Source organism: Boleophthalmus pectinirostris, unplaced genomic scaffold (assembly GCF_026225935.1).
Source record: "Boleophthalmus pectinirostris isolate CB_2022bp ecotype Guang Dong unplaced genomic scaffold, ASM2622593v1 HiC_scaffold_15, whole genome shotgun sequence".
NCBI lineage: Eukaryota > Metazoa > Chordata > Actinopteri > Gobiiformes > Gobiidae > Boleophthalmus > Boleophthalmus pectinirostris.
In genome coordinates, this window is record NW_026571070.1 from 16187884 (window position 1) to 16213790 (window position 25907).

At 37.0% G+C, this 25907-nt stretch overlaps 1 protein-coding gene across 1 annotated transcript in view; it reads right to left on the reverse strand.

The window, feature by feature from the left end:
- Positions 1 to 22659, reverse strand: part of LOC110165362 (matrix metalloproteinase-16-like) — a 120230-nt gene extending 97571 nt beyond the window's left edge. Inside the window, exon 1 of the mRNA XM_020930542.2 lies at positions 22445 to 22659. Coding sequence (XP_020786201.1) covers positions 22445 to 22567 — 123 coding nt within the window. The 5' untranslated portion in view covers positions 22568 to 22659. The remainder of the gene's footprint in view (positions 1 to 22444) is intronic.
- Positions 22660 to 25907: the final 3248 nt, after the last annotated feature.

The window sequence follows — 25907 nt, forward strand, 5'->3', positions numbered from 1 at the left end:
AATATTCGACAATAGTATCATAAGGGCTGGGTATCGTTAAGAAGTTGCCAATACATTACATATCTCGATTCAGCGCACTTTCAATAGAGTTCGATATATTTCAAATCGATTATATAAGGTTCAATAAAAAAATAATGGCTAAATCATGGCCGTGATACTAAAAGTCTTTGTTAAACCACTTCTTGTGCAAAGTTAATAAGAAACATGCACATTTTAATCCTCAAAACAGTGAAAATATCAGATGTGTTGCATAAATGAGTTTCATTCCTCTGAAAAAGCAAGAAAACTGTAGCACTGTGACAAAATAAATTAGCTCCCAATATCGATACTCTATCATCACATTAAATGATACGATATATTGATATTTCAATAGTTTTGCACACTCCTAAGTATCAGTTTATCAGCGCATCCTTAAAAAAAAATCATCAATTGAGTAAAAATATCAGCAGGAGAGACTTACACTAGTATTTTTTTATGACTGCAAGATAGCAAACTATGACATTGGCTCTATCTCCAAGTCTAACTCCTATGAAATAACTTCTCCAACTTTACCCTGTTGTAGGCAGCGGATATTATTAATAAATTAAATCTGATATCTCCAGGAACGTTATAAAGGGAGTCTGAAAACGTATTATGACAACGCAATATGTATTATTATGTAAATTACAAAGAAGATAAAAAGTTTTTCTTCAAGTTTCAATCTAGTTAGATATGTTTGCGGCGCCGACAATGGCCCCATTATCACGTGGAGACATATTACAGTTATTAAAGCAGGAAATAAAGCGCGGTGAGCCTGTGGTTAGAGATGTCTGCCACTTAGATATTAACAGGATATTGGACAGGGTTTGGTGCGTACAGAAAGGTGAGCTTGTTGTTCAATCTTCTCCTGTAGAGAATGAGAAAATTGAGATGAAACCTGTACCATTGTGTTATATACAGCTCTGCTGGGAGAGGGGAGAAGAGGGGAGAAGAGGGGAGATAGGACCAAATAAATCCAACACAGAAAGAGCAACACATTTCTGATCAAACTTTTCAGAACAACAGGTGGCAAAAACGTCCGCCAGAAATATTCTAGTGACCGAGCTTGGCGAATGTTTCACAGGTAAAGGATGAAATGGATGTTGTGGAGAATGGCCCAGTGGTGGTTGGAGTCTGGAGCATACAGAGATGTGTGATAACAGGAGTATTTGTTTTGAGCTAAAAATAGCACAGGAAAACAAGGCTGCCACATACTGCAAATGTATTAACATAAAAATTCAAGTTTTCAAGTACATTTCTTATTGCAAATGTCATCAAAATTTCTTGGGTTTTTTAAATATTTTAGAAGTAAAAAAACCAGCAGGTTTGATGCTATAGATGCTTTACCATCATATGTGGCATCTGTAAAATAAACACAAAAGAGTATGAATTGTTTCTATGGTAACTACAACAGTGCCACCAATAAATGTATCTACATGGAGACCAAGCCAAGTTACAAGTGAGATTTGTGGAAAGGTGAGGTCGCTCAAACGAGAATGCATGTTTTTAAAGGTATTTGCAGCAAAAAAAAAAAAAAAAAAAAAAAGCACAATAGATACACTACCAGTCAAAAGTTTGGACACACTTTTTGATATTTTTTTCTTATTTATTTCCATGATTATTTACACTGTAGAGTCTCACTGAAGGGAACTACAAATGCACAGATATGGAATGTAGCCAACAAAACATAAACTCAAAATAACTCAATACTTTTTTTTTTTTTTACATCCACACTTTGCTTTGAAACCTGGTTGGTAGTTTTGGCATTTCGTGACCCTGACAAGGCACAGCTGTGAAGTGAAAACCATTTAAGGAGACTTCATCAAGAAGTTCTTTGAGAGAAGGTCAAGAGTTTGCAGCACTCTCGACAAAGCAGAGTGTGGCTACTTTGAGGATTTGAATAAAACGTTATTTAACTTTTTTCTTTGCTATATAATTCCATATATCTCGCTTCACCAGAAGGTAGTTCACCTTTAAATGAGTTATACTTATGGTGGCCTAAACAGTCTAACGGACTCCTTGTCTAGCACAACAGTACATTGTGTTATATTTTATACATCCATTTTACTGCTCTCTCCTGTTATGTTCCTAGAAAAAAAAAACATTTTGCCTCTTCCGCTTCTTTGTTCTCAGAAATGTATAACCAGCACACAGCTTATTGCATAGTACATTGTGTTGCTTTGTATCTAAACTGACAGACTTTCTCTGCAAGCTTCCACTGGGAATCTGCTCCTCAGGCCCGAACATGCACTCAAAAGCCATGAAGACTGAAGAACATCACAACATCACAAGCCAAAGAGGATTAAGCATAAGATAATACCATGTACTTACACATAATTTTGTATTACACAAGCATGAGTTGTTTTGCTGAATGAGGACTAGTCTACTCTGCACCATTGTTTTTCATTGATCGCGTCTTACTCTTCGTGATCTATGGTCCGTTCGTTTTGCCGATGTAAGGATTCCACGAAGAAGCAGCCCAGCTCCAACTGACAACGCTTAATTCAGTAAGACAGAAATCCCCCTCTCTCCCCAAACCATGTACACAGATTGAGTCTAAACCAATGTTGAGTGATGCATTTACGTTAGAAGTTTAGGCAAGTGGATTAAGGAATTACTGCTGTTACCAAAAAGAATACCTGTTTTCAAACTGTCAGCCTATTGCAACTGTTCCCTACTGAAACAATGATTCATTTATAAGGATTAGGGATTCACTGATAGAGCGATACAAGAAATTTTGCTGGATCGGATATTGGTCCCATATTAATCTTATGTAATAAAACTATTTACCAACTGATTCAGATCTAGGACATGTCACAATGTTTGAACTTTACTTCATACAAAACAGTTCGGTTAGTTGCAAGATGAATAATAATAATAACACAATGGGATTAAATTTACAATAATTTGGATTTTAAAAAATTCAATTTTCAGTCTCTACACTGGTATCGTATTGGGTTAATATCGGGTATCATCAGATTCTTAAGATAAGATCCTTAAAGCTTAAATATCAATATCAGCATTAGGGCTAGAAAAGTTGGATCAGTGCATCTGTAATAAGCATGACAGTTATATTAGCTAATACCGATATTGATTATGATTTTTTTTCACAGATTTTTGTCTTCCCTTTTCTCTAAAGGGAAGTACAAAGCACTAAGCCAAAGAGGGAACTGTAACCATAAAAAGCACAAGAAATTATAATGATCAATTTTTAAAAGATGATTTTTACACACAAAAAATACTGATATTGATCTAGGTCAGTGGTTCTCAAAAGTTTCACACAAAGTACCGCCAAAGAAAATATTTGACTTTCCAAGTACCACATGCTAGAAGCCAAGTCTAATTTAGAACTACTCCAGGTCTAAATAGGGTCTGAAAGTTCACTACCTCACAAATCAAAAATCATAAGAACTGGAATAAAAAACAAAAAAAAAACATTGGATCATCCCTACTATTGCTACATGTAGCTTGAATGAAGATGCTGGCAGGAGAGTTTTTTTGTTTTGTTTTTTTAAACCTATACAACTTTTTTATCTATACACCACAGCCTCTCCCTTGCATGCAACACAAGAACCTAAATTGTAATCGACATCTTAAAAATGGCCCTTCAAACATCCCTCAAAGCCTCCGAGCACTAATGTGTTTTTTTCTTATCTCAATCACTGCAGGAAGTGGAATTTATCAAAATGTCAAACTATTCCTGACTGCTTTTATTTCCTCGCAATTTAGTCCAGTTACCAGCAGCGCTCAACGGGAGTCAACCCGCGGAAACAGGCCACGTCATGAACCAAGTATAAGTCTCCCATATGTAACTCCATAATTATGTTGTTATGAATGTGCAAAGAACTTCCTGAGTGCAGTAATGAGGTTTAAGTTGGGTTGAATCTGGAACCCTGGAGTGATAAGGCCCAACCGCATGCCCTGATGAACGTTAAAATGTCTCAAATGCCTCACTATTTTTAGTATACTTGATTTGATTTGACTTTGAAGCAGAATTTCCTTCCAACTTCAGATGCTAGACACCTCCTGCTTTACCCCCATACCTCTCCAGAACTTGAGTCATAGCTAAGTATAGACAGGGAAAACATAAATGATTTAAAATTGCGGGCCTTAAAGCAACATTAGATAAGCTACTGAAGAATTTATATGAGAAATGCTTTGATGGGTTTTGCTAAAGAAGAAAAAAAGGAATATTATAAAAACTGACTTTTTAAAATAAAATAATGAAGGCTCTGTTAACTTGTCCTGGTTTGGTCCTTGGTAGATCTGGACTTAGTTCAGAAGTATTATAATTTGGTTTAATCTTGTTCTAGTCCTGGTTCAGTCCTGGTTTAGTCCTGGTTCAGTGCTGGTTTAGTTTCGGGTTTAGTTTTGGGTTTAGTCCTGATTTAGTTTCAGGTTTAGACCCAGTTTAGTCCCAATTTAGAAGTAGTGTGAATGTAGTCTCAGTTAGAAAACAATGTATTTGTGGTTAAAAATGCAGATTTTAAACTTGTGATGCAAACATCTGCAAAAGCGAGGTATGCACCAATACAATACAGGTACATTGGAAAATTTTGCTAGATCGGATATGGGTTTCCAAATATCTGTCCTGTTTGAACAGATAAATTGATGTAAAAAGCCTATTTACTGATTGTAGTTGGCCCTGAAAAATCTCAAAATGTTTTCATGCAAATTTAAATTATTTATACAAAGTTACTTGAGGAATAAATAACAGCTATATTTGGTTCAGTTTTATCTTTTTATTATTATTATTTTTTAAAGGAAATAAATGCTGTTTTTAGACTCACTCGTGTTAGTTGATATTGGGTATCGGCAGATTCTTAGAGCTATAGTTTCGGAATCGGTATCAGAACTGAAAAAGCTGGATCTGAACTTTGCAACTCCATTTTATTTATTGGAACATGTCAGGGGAACATTCATCATACACTGAAATGAAGACTGAAAAGCGTTTGTGCCTATGATCCTAAAATGCTTTGAATTGCCATATTGTTTAAATCTAAATATTTGGCCCCACTTGCAAATTCCCTAAACCGCTGCATTTGCGAATACTTCTCTCAATTTTGTGTGAATCCCCCTTTGCTTTGAAGAGCATAATCCATAGAGCAAGGAAAACACCCTTTAATTAAAAAAAACAACATTTAATTTAAAAAACACAACATTTAATACGTGAAACTCCATGGTGCTCTAAACCGCAGAAACCGCTCGTGATAAGTTCCGAGTCCTCATCCATATATTCACTGTCCTCAGACCACCTCAGCAGCGGCCAGGCCCAGAAGGTGCACTAATTTGCAGTTGGTGTCATCAAAAGGGCAGCCTATGAGGAGAACGGGGGCTTGTATAAAACATGAGCGGTGTCTCGGAGGACCTGGTCGGCATGGCAACACGGCGGCCAATGAGGAGCAAGATTGTGGTCGATCAGCTGATAGGGACAAGATCACGGGGTCATCAATTATTCAGGGCTATTTGTGGCTGTGGCGGAGAGTTTGGTGTTTGCAAGTCAGAAACAAGTCAAAACATATACGGGAGTCCGAACTGCGAACGGGATCTGATTACACTAATGTTCAGCTTTAAACTTTTTTTTTTTTACATAACTTAAATATAAAATGTGGATTTATTTTTTTTTTTGTCAGTTGCCAACTTATTAAATTGCTCTGCATAGCCTTTATTTGATTATTAAAACCTGAATTTTCATATTGAAAACATATAAACATTCAAAACAACATTTATATGAAAAAAAAAAAGGTTCCTGAACACTGACAAAAAAAAAAAAAAAAAAAAATTGACTCAGTTATTTGATACAATTACTGGAATAATGCAAACCTAAATAAATGAAAGCATCAACTAATGTTCAACATTGCATTTTTTTTTTTTTTTTGCAAATAAATAAAAATAAAAAATACAACTTTTTTTATGTACATTATTGGTCCAAGTATATCATTGGTCTACACTATTGGTCTAAGTATGAAGTATAAGTACAATTAAATCATCAAGGAACATAATATTAATAATAACAACTTGTAGCAGAGCTTGTTGTACTGATTTAGTATTAGGTTTGTCAATAATACTTTGATGTAAAATGGTGATTGATTAAATTTTAGTACCACCAGTAGGGCTGGGTATCATTAAGTTGCTCCCGATTCGATACATACCTCGATGCATAGGCCACGATACGATACATATCTTGATACAGTGCACTTTCGATTCAATACTATATACTTCAAAGCAATTTGATACAGTTCAATAAAAAATAAAAGCTAAATCATAGCTATGATACTAAAAGTCTTTGTTATTGTGCAAAGTTAATATGAAAAACGCCAATTTTATTCATCAAAACAGTGAAAATGTCAAATGTGTCGCATAAACAAACAACAAAATTGTAGTGCTGTAACAAAATAATTTAGCAAAATACACAAAAAATACTCTTGGTGATATATCGATACTGTATCATCACATTAAACGATATGATATATTGATATTTTTGCAGACCCCTAACCACCAGTATCAGGATAACACATTTTGAAACATGAAATGCCTGAACTGCAACACATAAATAGCAGAATAAACCATGATAAAAAGCCATGAAAGTCACTTATTCAGCCATATACAGCTCAAATCTTATCATATTACAACAACAAAGGAACTGTACACATGGTAAATACTGAGCTCAAAAATATATGGTACCACCTTGAACTGAACGATAAGTTGAAGTAGTATTTATCGTGACAGGCGTACATGCAGCTCTATCCGGAAGAATCTGTTTACAATAACTCAGGGCTAAGTGCAGTATTTTACGTTTCTACACAACAGGGATGGTGTCTTTTTCACAGACCATCAATGAAGTGTGGCCTCAGGGTTCAGAGTTTACAAGCCCATTCCCACAGGAGGCTACAGCTTCAGTGTGACACATGATTACTGCGCATTAAGAGCTTGTAAATGGCCACTTCCCGAATATATCGGCAACTAAATGAATGCCATATTGTGAACTTTTGCAACCTGTGTTTTATTGTTATGAACCTGGTGACTGATGAAGATCTAAAATCCACTGCTTTTCTGGTTGGTAATGCACTCGTAGTAAAAGTAGTTGAATCAATAGAAGGTGCATTGCTCAAAAAAGATGTTGTAGTGGCAGCCATGTTTGAACCGTATACCTAAACACAAAAAATACTTACATTTTTACTTGAGTACTTGAAATATAACTTGATTTAAAAGCCCTATATTACACAAAATTTACTCTTTCTGTTGTTATCTCATCAAAAACATAGAAAGAGTTGTGATTTTTTTATTTATTTACACACGTTTAAGTAATCCTGTGTTATAGGGCTGTATGCATCTCCAAAGCTCAAAATGCCCTGTTCCACATTGTGATGTCACGAAGTGGTTGTTTTCAAGTTAACAAGTTGCCAAGTTTCATGATATCTTTTACCTTTTGTTCAGTAGAGTGGCAATTCCAGTGCTGAAGTCATCCAAGTGATTCTAGTGATGTAGTGTATGGAGTTTAAAAACACAGTGGAGCACATCCTGTATTTCTACATGACATCAAAAGGTGGAACAGTATTTTTCATCTGAGAGAAGAACTCAGCCTAAATATGCAGGTTCTGGGTGTTAAACATGTGTGAATGAAACAAAACACAACTCCAGGTATGTTTTTGTTGAGGAAACAACTTTATACTCGGTTCCCACTCGTTTGACAAAATTTCAAAACTATTCCATGATTTTCATGACCTAAAGTGAATTTTCCATGACTTTAAAGCACCCTACATGTGTAGAATTGATCATACTTTTAGGGCTAAAAATGAAATGTTAACCCTTTCCACTCACGTTATGGTTTGATATTATAGTTTTTTAACATTCAAAATACTGTCAGTGCATTTATTGTCATCTCTTCTAAACAAAAGGTGCATACGTTTGGAAATAATCATAATAGCCTAATGATAACTTAACAGAATGATGTAGATTCCATGACTTTTTCAAAACTTTCATTGAATTTCCATGACTTTTCCAGGATTTCCATGACTGTGGGAACCCTGTTTATAACATAGATCAGAAAATGGCATAATACAGGCCTTTTAAATACAGATTTCCAACGTTGAATGATCTCTGGGAAATGTACATTGTGTAATCCCTAAAGAATTAAAATCACAGCCAATAGTTGTCATGTCTCGGTGTTGACTCTGTGACTAATTGGCCATTGTGTAGACACCAGATCCACAATGGTTATGTACTTGCTCTATGGGGACTCGTGCAGTTTTGTTTATTTGTCATTTCAGACCTGCTTTGTTTCTCCGTTGCTACACAAATAAACCACATTGCTATATTTACCAGTCTGTAAACTACCTTCCATCGACATTACAGTGAATGGACTTTCCCATTCATTTACAGCAGACACGGAGATGGGTCAAGCTTCAGTCACACGTGTCCTGTTAAAATGCACTAAAAAAAAAACTGTGTTAAGAGTGGACCTGCTGCAGACTGCTAAGAGCCCTCTCGTTTCTATTCTTGTCTGTAATCAGTGAATGATTTACTTTGAGAGACGTTCGGGGAATACAATTAGCTCCCCACCGGGACAGAAAATCACTGACCAAACGCCTTCCTGATGTGAAGACAAGTTTACAGCACAGGCTCTAACTTTATGAACAGGGAAAGTTAGTTGCTATGGAGCCAGAGCGATGATGTAATGCTAAAACGGCAGATTGTAATTTCAAACCATTCTTGGATTCTGCTTGCATGTACGGAAGCCTGGCAGGGACATGCTGTTGTAGAGATGTCCTTCAGATGCTTAAAAGGGTTTTCATCTGATAAATGGAGGCTCTAGTCTCGCAATTACTGTAAATGCCATGTTTGTTAATTATTAGTTTCATAATCAAAATTATACTTGAATCTCTCTCTCCATTTCTGTCGCCCGCTCTCTAGTTAAGTTCATCAGGTTCATTATTAATACTTTTATTCTCAGTGAAAAGCAAAGACAGCAAGTTTTATTTTTTCCTCCTTTAAAAAGCTGCTCCATGTAACTTTTATGACTGCAGTTTTGCTTTTATTGCTTAAAAATACTTTGACAAATATGCATCCTTACAGTGAATAGGCTTTTCACTCTAACATGTAACTTGTCCATAGCAAAAAATATAGTTTAATGACAAACTGAGAACCAAACTGTCAGTCATTCACCATGGAAACAAGGCAGGGCAGACCTGTCACCAAAAAATGACTTATTACACCTTTAAATGGCACTTCAGTCAATAACACAATGGAACAATCAAACTATTATGAATAATGGGATTTCATTTGTTTTCCCCCAACAAATTCGTATTATTTATTCCATGTATTCTTAACTCATAGCTTACTCACACTGACCTAGTTTGAGTTGCAGCTTCTCCCAGATCTAGCCTGGTTTATCAGTGTGTAGGTGGTCAAATGTTGAACCAAAACAACAAGTTCAAATTTTAAATAGGCCAAGTTACATCATACAGTTATTAGTGTGTTTAGTTGCTTGCCTTCTGTAAAGCAAAAAAAAAAAAAAAATCAATACATTATTTAACTTTTCGAGCAATAACGTTGAGCTATGAATAGTGAATCGAGAAAAACTGTCTGTATCCAAGTGAACACTGCTGCTAACCTGATGCCTACACCTTGACCATAACCTCAATTATTCATAGTGTCTCCAGTCCAGCACGAGTAACCACAAAGCCACATGTACTTTAAAGGTCCTGTATCACACAAAATTGACTCTTGTGAGCTTCAAGTTATGTTATGATGTACCTGGAGTTGTGTTTTGTTTCATTCACACGTTTGTGTAATCCTTTATTATTAGTCTATCTACATTTCTAAAGCTCAAAATGCTCTGTTTTTAAGTTAACAGCTCCCATTTACTTTTAGTTCAGTACAGATTGGCAGTTCTAGGGCTGAAATTATACACATGATTCTAGTGAGGGTGTATGGAGTTCAAAAACACAGTAGAGCACATCCTGTATTACCACTTAGGTTGGGCGGTATCCAAATTTTGATACCATTAAACATTCTCAGGATTTTATCGGGGTATACATTATTACCGTATTACCAAAATGTTTTAGTAGAACTTTGTTAATCTACAAAGCCATACCACTGTATGGTCTATTCGTATGACCTGCAGATTTATAATCTCTGAAATTTCACATGAACCATCTACAACGGGATACACACAGAACAGACTCAGTGTCAGCCACACATCCTCTGTCTCAGAAAGAACACATATATTCCACTGAGTCGTCCGACAGAAGCTGAACCACATCAGCACACAAGGAAGGAGCTGTTTTTTATCAGTGCTTTATAGTTTATGCAAATGAGCCATGTGGTTTTAAGTTTTGTTTCTGTAACAAATGTGCGCCTGAAGCCAAAATGCTGCCAAATTGCAGAAGTACTAGTATTTTTTTTGGGGGGGACCAACTCACTTGTGGCTGGCCTTGCCACCCTGTCTTGGTCTCTCTTATGAACTGTCACGTGACAATGGAATGAAACTAAGCGAACGCCATCTCCCCATGCAGTTAAAAGAAACATCATAGATACTATTAGTTTTAAATTGATATAGCATTAAATTGAAAATACAATCACATATTAATTTGTGCTGAATAAACAAATTTAGGTATCAATAAAGTATAATATTATATTAGGTCCTTATGCACTGCAGATTTTTTTAATGACGGTGAAACTGATACTGTTGCTACTTTTTCATACCGTGGGATACCTTAATGCCATATTATCACCCAACCCTAATTACCACGACATCACAAGGTGGAACAGAGTGTTTACTGTCTGAGAGCCTGAATAAGCAGGGTGTTATGAAACAAACACAACTCCAGGTATGCATTTGATGATAACATAGCTCAGAAAGTAGCGTGATATGGGCCCTTGAACCTTCTACTTCTACTGTAAAATTTCATATTTGCAGGCATTCCTCAGCCTTTAACGTAGTTCACCAACCCGTGACCGAAAGTGTCTCTTGCTTCTCATCCTTGTGATTTTTTATGCCATTTTTTATGCATGCCAAACTCGTCTCCGCTGTGGCCCCATTAGGAACAAATGTCAGAAAAATGTCACCCAAAAATGTCACAGTGTGATCATACATACTTATCAGAGCACGGCCTCTCCACCAGGAATCTATGTTATTTCTACAGCCAGCTACAAAGAAACCTGAGGAAAGTGTGGATTTAAATGTATAATACAAGCCCAGTCCTTACATTTGTGTTTCAACGCTCTGCCTCTAGGTGAACTTGTAGCTCTAATTTGTCTCTAGTGAAAAAAATCATAAAAAGATCAGTACTAGTCCTGTTTTAGGTCTTGGTTTAGTTTTGGTGTAGAGCTAGTTTGTACTTGATTTGGAATTTAATTAAAAGGTGCACTCCATAACTTTTCTCATGGTGGAGTTTGATACTTACTTGTCTCTGTGAAGATGTTATTACTGTAGTTATTTTTGGCTTAGAATGTTCCACAGTATGGCTTTAAACTTGGACAAGACATTGAAAAACATGCATTTTTACTTTGACCACAGTACTGACTTGTAATTTGACATCTGAATCAAATCATATTCTGTGGAACATTATAAGTAAAAATCAATGGCATCTCCATGGAAACAAGTAGGTGGCGGATTCTGCTGTACTAAATTTTCTAAGGTATCACTTGGTTTAATAAAAATAAGAGTTGATAAGGCTGCAGAACAACAGTTATACAAAAAGAGACCCTGAAATATGATCTCAATAATGCATTCAGACCTAGTTATGCAAATCAAGGTGACGGGAACAATAATTAAAAATCCTGCAAGGTTTCGCAGATAGATGCTGGCCAGACATGTGCAGGCATTTCCACGTATCACAAGGCACACACATTTTAGATGGAGGTGCGAGAGGAGGAGTGGGACCTGCCAGTGTGATCTGCTGCCCATATCACCGTGACAACTAATAACAACTAATGCATGTGATTATACAGTATAGGGAAACGGATGAGTCATTTGGGTCAGGGCAGGTTTGAGTGTGTGTGTGCTCGATTGGAGGAACAGACAGAAACTGGCATCTGGGGGTGGGAATAGTCTGTTACTGGAGTACAGTATATTTACTTGCAAATGTTTCATTAAAATTGTAAAGATTTTCATTTCAGACACTGTATTATTACTACTTCTTGAGATATACATATGCACCAATCCAGGTTTTTCAGTTCTGATACCAATATCAATCCTATGTCTGACAGATATTAGTCTAGGGATTAAAAATGTCATTTTTTCCTCTCAAAATAGATCTGATTATGTTATGTAACTATTATGTAACCTGCAGGTAACTACTGAAGAGCTTTTATGAGTTGAAGTTCAGTCATCATCAGACCATCATGGCTACACATCAGTCAGTAAAGAGTCCAACCAGGACATCGACTGAACTGATAACACGAAACCGATACCCAATACTGCAACTTTTCCTGGATCAGCACCAACATCTCATACCAGTATCGGTATCGGTTCATTCCAACACCTGACATCACAAAGGCTTTATGTGTAGACAATACTACATGTTTTTAAAATGTGTGTTTCTTGCACCACTCCTGATACGATTTAGTTATTCTCATTTAAAAGCGAAAAATGTATACATCATTTAATGTTTTGTTCTTTCACTTAAATTAACTTCTCTCCAATGTTACGTCCAGACAGTTACTCATACAACTACTTTTACTTGAGTAGTAGTTTCCCCAAATACTGTCATTTCTTACTTCTACTAACTTCTATTAATCAACGCAATACAATTTTTGGCATCTCTACCCACTTTCCTGGCAAAAACATTCAAAACCTGCTCCACTCCCTCTCTCACTTTCCCTCTCTCCCTCTCTCATAGCAGCTGTAGTCATGTGACGTCAGCTCTGTGTGTGTGCGGTGAGAAAAACGAGGCCGGGGCGAAGCATAAATATAAATATAGTCGTAAATACACCTGCAGCAGCGCTCCCGAGGTGAGCTCATGAATACAGACTGCAGAGAGACTCATCTATTTCTGTTTTCCAGCTGAGAATCACTGTCCACCAATGTACGACCGGGTTTACATTTGAATGGGCTTAAACATGGACAACTGGAGTATGTAAATAGTTTTGTCACGGTATTTCAAACTTGATTTCGATACTAGGGAATAGATTCAATACTCAATACTGATTCCAATACCACAATGATAATAAAAACAATAAAAACATTTCTGTTCTGTGTATGGGATTTTTTAGGTATTGATACCTGCTCAAATTTGATACTAGTTTTAGTATCAAAGTATTGATTAGTACTTGATTTTCAACACTTTTGACGACAGGGTAGTGTCTATGAGTTTTGGATGTCCAGAGTGTCACATGTTGGCCTGATTCATCAGCCATTTTCACTTCGTAGAAACCATCTGACCTCGCAGCATTAGAATTTGTTCGCTTGATGGTAGGCGAGTACTTTCTTTCATTTAACCAATCTCTGCTATTTGGTCATGATTCATGTAATGTGCCATTGACGGGGCTAACTGGTATATTAAGCTTTTCCCAAATCCCATAGGAAAAAGGGCAATAACGTCTTTCCCCTTGATAAAATTCACCAAACATTCTCTTTGTTCCAGCTTGAAATCCTCGGGAATCATTGCAACACAGAATGTATGGCTCTTTGCTGATTGGCTGGTGCCCAGACTCGCACTTCTGGAGGTTTTGCGAACCGTCTAGTGTATTCCGATTCCTGACCTAGTCGCTGGAGAGAAATGAAACTGAGCAGAGGCACTAGGTGGCGCTAGTCTGGCTAGAACATGTAGGGATGTCTAGAATATTTGGTTAAACATAGTTACTAGGATCACAATACAATCGAAAGAACAAAACATATTAGAAGATGTATTTTAGCAGCAACAAAAACATTGTTAGTTGCATCTGTGCCATAATTTTAAACCTAAATGTTGAGTTCTTGTTTGTTTGGGGATTTTTAGTCTTATAGCATTTTATATTGTATACTGGATACATAACATAATTTAGGCATGTTGGTATAATTATTAAGTGAATATTCAGAACATATTAGAAGAAATTGAGGATAGAGTGATTGTGAGATAAAAAACAAATCTAGTATGTATCTATGAAATGTCAGATTTGATGTTTTGCAAGCTTTTTTGTGAGAGCTGTTTTGGAAATCTGTATTTTGTTTAAAGTCAGTGCACTATAAAAACACAGAATACATAAAACCATCTGAGATTTCTGGGAATGCCACGACATTTGACTCTTTTGTCCAAAAATAGCAAATAAACCAGCCCAGGAGTCTGTTGTTTAGTGGGTGACACACAGCTCAATGGTTACCAAGTGAAGTGCAGTGGTCAGGAAGGTCCAAGACAAAGTAAACAAGGCAGAGAGCAAGACACACACGCAACCGCAGGAATAACAGGATTCAAACCCACAACCCTGTCCACCCAGTTTACATAGACACACACCAGGCCTGCAGGATGAAACACAGAAGAATCAAAACTGCAGTTTAAATGATCACATTTGCAGCCCTGTACTTTGGACTTCAAAAAACATTACTTCATTAATATCAGTTAGCATATCTCAGTCTTCTCTCCAGTGTAATTCCAAGTCTGATTTATTGAAGTTTTAATTAAAAAGATTAGGTTAAATTTGAATTTTTAGGCAAAATTTCAGTCAAATACTAAATCCAAAATGAGCTCTGTTTATTTTTAGTATCTAACATGTTAACAAAAAGAAACGAGAAATTTTAAATTAGCTCTTTCATGTTTCTATTTTGAATCTACCAAAACCACTCAATTTTGTCTGTTTTTACACATACAATTACTTATTTTTATATAAAAACATTAAATGATGAAAAACCTTTCTTTTATTTTCACTTTTTTTTTTTTTTTTTTTTACTTTTTTTTTCTTTTTCTTTTTTTTCTGTTTTCTTGTTACATTTACTGTATGTGAGTAAACTACTAGCCTGATTTATCAGCTGGTTTCACTTTGTAGAAACTGGCTGACCTTGCAGCATTAGAATTTATTTGCTCGACAGTAGACTTTTTATTTTATTTAACCAGTCGCTGCTATTTGCTCCTGATGCATGTAATGCACCACTAAAGGGGCAAGAAAGAAGGGCAATAACGTCTTTCCCCTTGTTAAAATTCATAGAACATTTTCTTTGTTCCGGCTTTAAATCCTTGATCTCATTGCCAACACAGAATGAATGGCTCTTTGCTGATTGGCCGGTGTGTGGTCTACAACTTCTGGGGTTCTTGCAAACCGTCTAGTGTATTCCGATTCCTGACCTAGTCGCTAAGAGAAATGAAATTGAGCAGAGGCACTAGATGATGCCAACCTGACTATTAAACTACAGGAGAAGCTTCAAAATTATATCTCCCTTTAAAACATACATCACAAAGGTAAGTGTAATTGCAAGTAAGTGTAATTCAGCCCTCACACACATATCATAGTGTGAATACATAGGTCAAGTAACACATGATCCAATATTGTAATGAAAGTTCTTTAAAAATGGCTAAACATAGATTCTTTTTTTCTTGGTGGAGACAACCAACTTCTTGCGCAAATATTTTAAATGCACTTACAATACAAGTAACTGGAAGCCTAAGCCAGCTATCCAAACAGTTTATGGTGCCCCTCGGGAAAGCCCATAGAAATACTGGTAACATGAGCTGGGACTGGAATGACGCCAGGGCCATTCCCCTCATAGTCACACGTGCTTTAAACAGTCTGCCCTGAAAAACAATAAGTCTGTATACACAATGGATATAAATAATTAAAACAGCACCAAACAATAAAAGCCAACTCCAAGATAAAGTATTTGGGTTAATGGAGGATACTGTAAGTCTTGCTAATAAAAACTGATACAAAAACTAATTGAAACTAGTATGGTTAGTGAAAAAAATACACAGAAATTTACAGTACAGCAAAATTGGACCTTTCCTAAACACTAATAAAATGGATTTGAAAAGAGCATTTGTTAGCATTAATATAAGACTTGTGTTTTGTTTAATGCACACATGCTTTGAGTAATCCTTTTATTATTTTTCAGTCCAAATCTCCAAAGCTCAAAAAGCTCTGTTCCACCTTTTGATGTCATGAGGAAGTAGTTTTCAAGTTAACAGCTACCTTTTACTTTTTGTTGAGTAAAGAGTCGCTGTTCTGGGGCTGAAATTATCCAAATGATTCAAGTGAAGGTGCATGGAGTTTAGAGAAGAAAACCTCAGACTAAATATGCATGATTTGTGCGTTAAACATGTGTGAATTCAACAAAACAAAACTCCTGGTATGTTTTTGATGAGGAAACATTATGACATAGATCAGAAAATAGCGCAATACGGGCCACTTAATCATAAAACTGACTTCATTCTCCAGTGCTGATCCGAAGAAGATGGGTTTGTTTTGTTGTGTTGTAGATTAGCTCTGACTAAGCAGCTTGTGGAGTGTCCCCTTTGAGAATGTAACATCATTATTTGACTCAGAGCGGAGTATAGTGCACCTGAGGTCTGCACACGGCACCAAGACAACAGGAGGCGACTGTCTATTGGGAATCACATTTAAAAGACTGGGAATATCAGTTTTAACAATACATGGCAGCTTGATTATGGATTATTATTAGTAGTTTAAAGTTTACCTGTAGAGTAAGTACAGATCTAATCATTTCAGTCATTTTGTATTGTAATATACTGCATGATTAAAGGTGCAGTGTGTAACTTTTCCAGTGGAGGTTCCATAAGTTGCTTTTTAATGATTAAGTATGAGATTAAACAGCTTTACTTTACATTTATTCAATTACAGGTGGTTTTATAGCTCAAAAATACTTAGAAAAACAGACATTTTGACTGTGAGCGGGGTTGTCTCTCCACAGATCTGACCTGGAACTTGGTCTGGTTTGGTCTTTATGAAGATAGAAAGGTTTAATACAATACTGTGAAACATTCCAGACAAGGTAATAACATTTCCATGGAGAAAAGTTACACTATGCATCTTTAAAAGCCACTGTAGTTTAAATGAAGTGCCCATGTTATTTATAGCAGAACTTATTGAATTGTTTCTATGGGTACATAATTTAATTTTCAGTTTCAAGTTTTCTAACACGGCCTCGGTATAAGAACGTGACAACTTTACATTATCGCTCTTTATCATGTGTAAGTGTGACGGGTTTGTTAAAGGTGCAACTTTTCTGATGAAGGGTTTTGGTCACGTGGGCTTGGAATGTTCCACTGTATGGCATGAAACTTATCCATCAACATGGAGACAGCCAGGCCAAGTTACCGCTGAAGCAATACCTTTCGAAGTATGTTTTTCAGGTATTTTTGAGCTACAAAATACAGCTGTAACAGAGTAAAGGTTAGATATCAGTTTAATGCCATACTGCGGAACATATGAAGCAAAGCAATAACTCTAGAAAAGCAGGACATAGGACAACTTTTAAGGGTTTTTTTTAGAAAGAAATGGGCAAAAAGTTGAGCAAGTCTGACAAGTTCTGATGACTACAGACAACTGCATCTCCAAAAGTCCAGCTCTCACGGTGCGTTATCATTCTGTGGTGATCAGTATTCATGGGTTTCAGGCATAAAGATTCCTTCCTGATTTGAGGGATTTGGCATAGCAACGGTATAGCAAATATAGATCTTTTGAATAATGAAAGGTCCTCAAGAAATCCTTCAAATTAGGAAGAAATCATTTGCCTAAAACCCAAGAATAAATGAAATGTGTACTAACCAAATGAAGAGGGATATGCAAAAATATCGAAATACTTGTAGTGACACTAAATTTGGTGATACAGTTATTGTTATTGTGGGCGGCTGTATCGATATATTGCGGGTACTTTTTAGTATATTTTAGCAATTAGTGATTTAGCATTACAATGTTGTTACTTATTTAGTGAAAGGAAACTTGTTTATGTGATACACTTGGCATATTCACTGTTTTGATGATTAAAATACTTGTACTTCATATGAACTGTAGTGATTTAGCTAAGAAATATTCTGTATTCTGGTTCTTAAAAAACACAGAGTATCATGTACAGATATCGTGTTTTGAACCGAGTATTGTGCAATGTAAACAGGTCAGATGAGGAGTGGGGGTGGACAGTCTAATAATCCACAGCGACCAGCATCTGTGGCTCAACATGATACAGAAGGATCGAAGGGTTTAGCATGAATCCGATCAGACAGAGACGAGGCTTCATCAGATCATAGAGTTTTACAGCTGCAGTGTCATTTTACACTATGGACTTAAACATGCACAGATTAGCAGAGGATTTACTCTAAAGACAATATAATGTGGATAAACACAACAGAGTGGAGAATGTGTTTGTTCTTATGTACTCAAACTTTCTTTAGTTGTCAAACAGAGAAAATAAATGGATAAAAATCTAATTATCGTCTGTTTTTTAAAGCTCTGCAATGCAACTTTTGTAGCGGAGGGTCTGCTAACCTGCTTGTCACAATGGATATGTAATAGCTTCGCCTGAAATATTGCAGTGAATTTATCCGTCTTCATCGAGACAAGGTTACAGGTTTTATGCCATACAGAGGGACATTTCAGGCAAAGTAAGAATATCTCCATGAAGATGAGCATGTAGCATACCTTCAACCATAAAAGTTCCACAATTCATCTTTAATTACCTGCTTTTATATTAACATAACGACTGAAAAAACAAACCTAGAGTTGTGTTTTGTTTCATTCACACGTTTAATACACAAACTTTGCGTATATAGGCTAAGTTCTTCACTCAAACAGAAAACACAGGAAGTGCTCCACTGTGTTTTTCAACTCCATACACCTTTACTAGACTCATATGGATAATTTCGATCCCTACTACACAAAATATACAAAAGGTAAAAGGTAGCTTGAGATGTAGACAGATTAATAATGCATGTGTGAATGAAACAAAGCACAACTCCAGGTATGCTTTTGATGAGGTAACATTATAACATGCTTCAAAGCTCACAAGAGTCTATTTTGTGTAATATAGGACCTTTAAAACACCATTACAGCTGGTTACATCACATTCTCATCCTCACCTAAAATCAATATGGATTTAGACAGAAAATAAAAGTCGCACAGAGATAAATGAAATTAACTGGTGGCAGTGCCATTGTTAACGGCAAAGTCTAATTTGCAGAGAAAATGACTTCTTCAGGGAACACAATTGGATAAACAAAAGCTAAAAGAGCTTTGTGAGATCTTTCAGCACTAAGCAGCAGACAGCAGCACAGTTTTACACAGGAGCAAGGTGTAAAATGTCAAATTCATTATTGTTTTATCATCGGGAGACAGGAGGAGCTTGGAAAGGGTATAAGAGAGAATAGAAAGACTCAGGTTTGTCAATGAGAGCTCTGAAGTGGACAATAAACCCTGTGTGAAGTCTTCTATAACACAGCGTAGCCAGGAATGAGAAGAAAGAAGAAGAAAACATCCAAACACTCTTCATCTTACAGAGTTATTGACATAAAAATCCATGAAAAAAAACAAGTACTGTCATCTTATGAATGTGAACTTAACTTTACAAAGACTAGAGTGTGACTTTGAGCCTTGATAATGTACTAAACACTACAACTATAACAAACTGACTAGAAAAGGCTGACACTTGATACCGATTTCAAACCAATAATGATAATAAACGCCCATTTTTGGACAATATAATTTCAGTTTTAACACAAATAGTGCAGTAGTAGTTTTAAGGGATGTAACAATACCCGAAATATCGTGATATCATATCGTCAAAGTTCTTACAATAATTTCATGGACCATCACAATATATCGAATTACAAGTCTGTTTGCTTAAATTAAGAGTTATGGTGCAGCAGTAAAGACAGAGGGAACTACAGAGACCATGATCCTTTGCTCCATTTCAGTGTAGACTATAAGAAGAAACAACAGTTCTAAGCACATTGGATTAAGTCTTGTCAAGACATTTTAAGAGGAAAAAGTTGCACATTAACAGTTTTGTCTCCACAAAATATCGCAATAAATTTCGCACCATGAGATGTATATCGTGAAAATATCATACCAGGAGATTTGGATATTGTTACACACCTAATCGTGAGCTTCCCCACCATATCATGAGCTTTCCCATGATATCGCATTAAATATCATACCCTGAAGATATCGTATCATGAGACTTGGATATCGTTACACCCCTAGTAGCTTTTATATTTATTAGGTTGTTTAAGACTTGTTCTGACAGATAGAAAATCATTGTCAAATGAAAAAGAAAAGGTACCATGTAGTTTTTTTATGTGATTTCTTTCAGTATCAGTACTTTTTCAAACAAGTATCTAGTTCTGAATTTGTATCTACTAGGTATTGCTTTTTTGACAACCCTAAAACTGATTTGAGCTTATTCTCACTTTGTTGCCTCTTTGATATACAGTCCCTCTCCCAAACAGTCCCATATAGAAGTGTACTTAATATCACACAGCATACTCTTCCCATATCACTCAGCTCCGTCTCTGTCCATTCAAACCACATGTGGCGTGTGCAGTGGACACCATCACTCACTTTAATAACAGATCCAGGAGCAGAGACAGTGGGACATTACTCATCGTGTGATTGGACATTATCTTGTCACTGTCCCTTTGATTTCCTCAGCTTTTCCAACACAACGCAGCACAAACACACACTATACACTTTCGCCGGCTTATTCCCTTGTTTATTGAGCCTATTGAGTTAAAGGTGCACTATGTAACTTTTTGTTTGGAAGCTCGTCTCCTGCTTATTTCTATGGATATGTCACTGCTCTGCCTGGAATGTTCCGCAGTGTGATATTAAACAGTTCTACCTTATATTTATTCAATTACAGGTGTCTTACTACCTACAAACACAGGTATTCCGACTGTGAGGTTGCCCCTGCACAGATCTGATCTGTAACTTGATCTGATTTGGTCTTCATCAAGTTTAATGCCATACTGTGAAACATTCCAGACAAAGCAATAACATGGAGAAAAGCATTTTACGGACCCTTAACCAGAAAAGTTTCAGAATACACCTTTAAAACAGTAGCATTCATTTTGACAGAACGATCTTCAGCTTTTAAACTTTGCTCAAAGGCACCTCGGCACCTGGTTCGGACATGGAGAAAACGTTGCAGCTTTAGGTCTGTCAATCTTAAAACACCCCTTCGTTAATGATGCTTTAATTAGTGGTTATAAATGTTTTTAATGAGAGTAAAGCAAAGGACAACTAAATGTGACAGGGCTTTAAAATTACAAGGTTTTTTTTTCTCTCTCTCTGATCAGTACTGAGGCTCAAAAGATCAGAGAAGATCTATTGACTTTTGTACAGTACTATTTTGTTATCAAGATCAGCCAAGTCTGCACTCATAAAACTGTCAAATTCGACACACATACGCGAGGAAGAATCTACAAAGAAAGATATCTGAACTTTAGTATCAACAAATGTTACGTAGGGGGTGAGCATTAGCAGCTTGTCAAAACATCTAGTCTGCATACAGTAAGTCTTTGGCAGAGAAAAACCTGACTTAGAAACATGCAAAAAACAAGGATTCACTGCCACATTCATTCACAATTGAGTCTCCTATTTGACAACATTCATATGGGCTATACATCTTAACCAGCTGGAAGCATACATTGAATGAATCATTTCTTTCTTCTATCTTCCATCTTTGTTCTACCCATGTAACTTGCAGCATCTGGACTGAATCTGTTGGCTGCCTCCCCAAAGCAGACAGAACAGGAGCCAAACTTCAAATCATAAGGATGTGAAGAAGTCTACGGACAGGAGTGACTGTAGACAAGCCCTTTAATGTGAAATGCGTCTATGCGTGAGGCTGGGGTGTGGAGGGAGGTCCGGTGTTTGTAACTTTGTCTAAACGGAGGTGGTTTAACCCGGATGGAAGTAGGATGTTAAGTGGGAAGATGTGGTCAAAGCCTCAGTCTTTTCCTATGGGAAGAAGACTGACTTTAATACAACTGAAACTGGGAGGAAGAAGAGAATAGACATTGATTCTTGCTTTAAGAGTGATTGAGTTAAAGTGTAACAGCGAGATCCATTTGATACCAAGCCAGGATAAAAGACACCTTTGTTACTTGGTTTATTGATGCCAGTGGACTCATAGAAACTCCATTGTGCGAAATAGCCAAGTTTTAGCTTCTTGACGCTCCTAATAAGACGAACTAGTGCTGTTTTGTTATTTTTGCAATAAATTACAAGCTATATGTACAGTTTTGGCTATCGTTAGTTTCGTTGTTAACATGCAATGAATCTGATAAAGTTTGCATTTCTCAAAAATTGCGTGTTCTGTGGCTTTAAGATGCTCCAGAAGTAAATGATAGGAGAGTCTAATAAAGAGGCTTTTGTTTGGTTTGCAAATTGGGAAAAAAAAAAAAACGTGCCGTGCGTAACTGTTTTGGGTTGATAAAACTAGGGAGACGCATCCTCAGCTCAAGACATGTCAACACATAACGATGCCTCCTGCGCTTACCTCGACACTGAACGGCTGCTCCTCTCCATTGACGGCGCATAAAATCCACAGCAACAACTGCAAACATAGCGTCCCCATAGAGCAGCTCTTTAGACATGTCCTGCTGCGCGCCAGTAAAACCATAGTGAACCCGCTCTGTACTGTCTCTGTCCAGTTTATTTACAGTCGATACAAAGGCGCACAGCGGGATGAACCTTAGGCTTGTAGCGGCAACATTTCTTCTCTTGTTGGGATGGGAGCAGGAGAAAGCACACGTCGTATCGCGGAGGAGATGGAGCTTATCCCCGGGGAAATCCGAGCTGATAACGCCGGTCAGCAGCCTCTCAATCCCCGCAGTCCCCCGGGTCAGTGCTCCGGTGTGACGGTCGCGTCCAGCCTGGTTTCTTCTCCTCTGCGCGGCATAGCTGCCCGTTTTCAATCGAAATTCCCATCGAGTGCGCATGCGCTTTGGTCCCAACTCCCCATCCCACTCCTCATCCAAATTCTCCTATAAAAACACTCCTCACTTGACAGTTTGCTCTCAATGTTTTCTCCTAAACTGACTGTTGCTGTTTTTTCAGCTTGTATTGTAAAAAGTACAGACTAAAATATGTCTACACAAACTATTAAACAATTATTAATGAGTAATACAGTTCTAATAGGCTACACTTTTGAATCTAATATATATTTTATCTATTCACAAATCTATAGCCTAAATAATGTTATCAGCCCATGTTACAACTGTCTCATCATGAAGTGGTCCTGTGTCTTTGTGTTCCCGTTCTGACTGTGGGTTTATTGACGTTACAGGTTAATTGACTCCTTGTCCGCTAGAGGGCGATGACAGCGCCCTTCTGAATGATGTAACAGAATAAGCTGAGCTGCTCAGAAGTGCGCTCTACATTTCCAGTATGAGACGATGCTCTTACAGCTGTCATCTCTCTATTTACCGCACTGTACACAACCTCAACCTGTCCCTATTATACAAGCGACACACCCCGCCATGATTTCACCTCTTATCTAATTGTGACATAAGCACATGCAAATGAGTTTTTCTTTACCAGAAGGAGTAAAGCAGTAAGATTTTCATCAGCACAGACTATTGTTTCCCAGGAGGATATAATATTTGAATATAAAATGTAATGTAATAAAATGTCTGTAATTGCTAATAAACAATTTGGACTATCATTAAGAAAATAAAAGAGAGCTTAGTAGGCTGTAGGCCATATGGTAAATTGACTATCAGGGTATAAGAAAACACTTAGGGGGTACTTAAAAAAAAAAAAATAAATAAAGTTGGATAATTGACAGTTTTTGACCTGCTTGATGATACTTGTATATTTCAGCTTAGTTCTTCTCTGTCAAACTAAAAACACTATGTTCCGCCTTGTGATGTCATGTTTTTAAACTGCTTACACCTTCACTAGAATCATTTGGATAATTTCAGTCCTGGAATTGCCAATCTCTACTGAAGCATATGGAGAAATTCAATTAGTCTACTGGACAAAAGTTTATTTGGTTGAATACATTTGGCAGCTCATCCAAGCTTCCTTATATCTGCCTGTAAGGAGGAGCTAACTACAGTGAAACTACTATGAAACACATCTACCTGTTTACAAGTAGAAAAATCAGAAGAAGCAGCTTGGATGAGATGTGAAACATATTTGACCAAATTAACTTTTGTCTAGATGACCAATTCAGTTTCTCCTTTTGCCATGGATTCCACCTGGACGACTGAGGGATTTTACACAAATTTCTACTGAACTGAAGTAGAAGGTACAGTAGCTGTTAACTTGAAAATGACTGTTTCATGACATCACAAAGTGGAACAGAGCATTTGAGATGTTGAGAGGCTAATAATAAAGGGTTACTCAAACATGTGTGAAGGAAACCAAACACAACTCCAGGTATGTTTTCTATGAGGTATTAACATTATAACATGTCTTAAAGCTCACAAGAGTCAATTTTGCGTAATATAGGACCTTTAATAAGCGCTACTATTATTTGTTGTTATTTGTTGATTTTTTTTTTTTCTGATTCTTGGATTAAATACCCATGATATTCTATTTATAGATCAAACATAGTGATGTTACATCTAAAAACATACACTTTTCTAATCTCTTCACATAATGGCAAAGGGTCAAAAGTAATGAAGCAGATCAATGCGTTCCCACTTAGCCCCGTATGAGCCGATGGGAGAGGAGCACGAGCCTGGTCTCTGTAGGGCTGAGCTGCTCCATTAGACCAGTGATGAGTTTGACTTTGCACACGGCCCTGCGGACCCTCTGTGGACTCACCATCACACTCAATATAAAAGGCTATTCAAAGTTTTCTACCAGACACACACGGGAGCCCATTTTAATAGCTTACGTCAAAGATGGAATTTGCGATTTCCAAAAGTGGGACACCTACAAACTTTCTTCATGTTCAGAATCCCAAACTGGCATCAACACATCAGTGAACATACTAAAACTAATCTGAGTGACTATAGGGACATTTGGGTTTCCATGAAAATAGAAAGTTAAACCAAACTTCAGAATATTCACAATGGAGATAGATCAGTTTTAATCATTCATACTGTGGAAAACTGTAGCCAAAAGAACATAATTTCCACGGAGACAAGCTTGTGGAGGGCCAATCCCATTTCTAATTTCTGCCCCTTCCCCTTGCCCACTTGAAACTGATCAACAAGGTGTAGGGGTTGAAAGTAAACCCCTTCGAACTGGGACACCCCTTCAGCAATCACATACGTCATCAGTAGTCTCTGCCAGCTTTTACCTAAGTAGATGCAACAAGCTTTTGCCAGAAATCTAACATGCCGTCTACAATTTGTGAACTTCTTTGGTCTCTGTGGTCGTGGTAGTAGACATCTTGCCAGTGATTCACAAGGCATTCTCAGAAATTGCTCATACCTGTCCTCTGAAAAATCTTCATTTGGAGGGGTTTATAGCCCTACCACTTCAACCTACCCTAACGGTAACTAGGACACCCTGACCCGAAAGTAGTATGGCCAAGGGGTGTAATGGGATTCATCCAAAGTGTCAGGTTTGTGGAGATGCAAGCCAGCTCACAGTAATGTTTTTCAGTGCAATGAAAAAGCATGTTTTTGTTTTTGTTTTATGTGGCTAAAATGTTCCATCGGGGCTTTAAAAGTCTAATATTACACAAATTTATCTCTTATGATCTTTAAGTCATATTAGAATGTTGTTACTTCCTCAAAAACATACCTGGAGTTATGTTTTGTTTCATTCACACATGTTTGAGTAATCTACTATTATTAGTCTGTCTACATATCGAAAGTCCAAAATGCTCTGCTCCACCTTGTGATGTCATGAACTCAGTGTAAATATGCAGGGTTTGTGTGCTAAACATGTGTGAACGAAACAAAATACAACTCCAGGTCTGTTTTTGATGAGGAAACGTTATAACATACCAGAGGTGGGACTAAGTCATTGCTTTGCAAGTCTCAAGTAAGTCTCAAGTC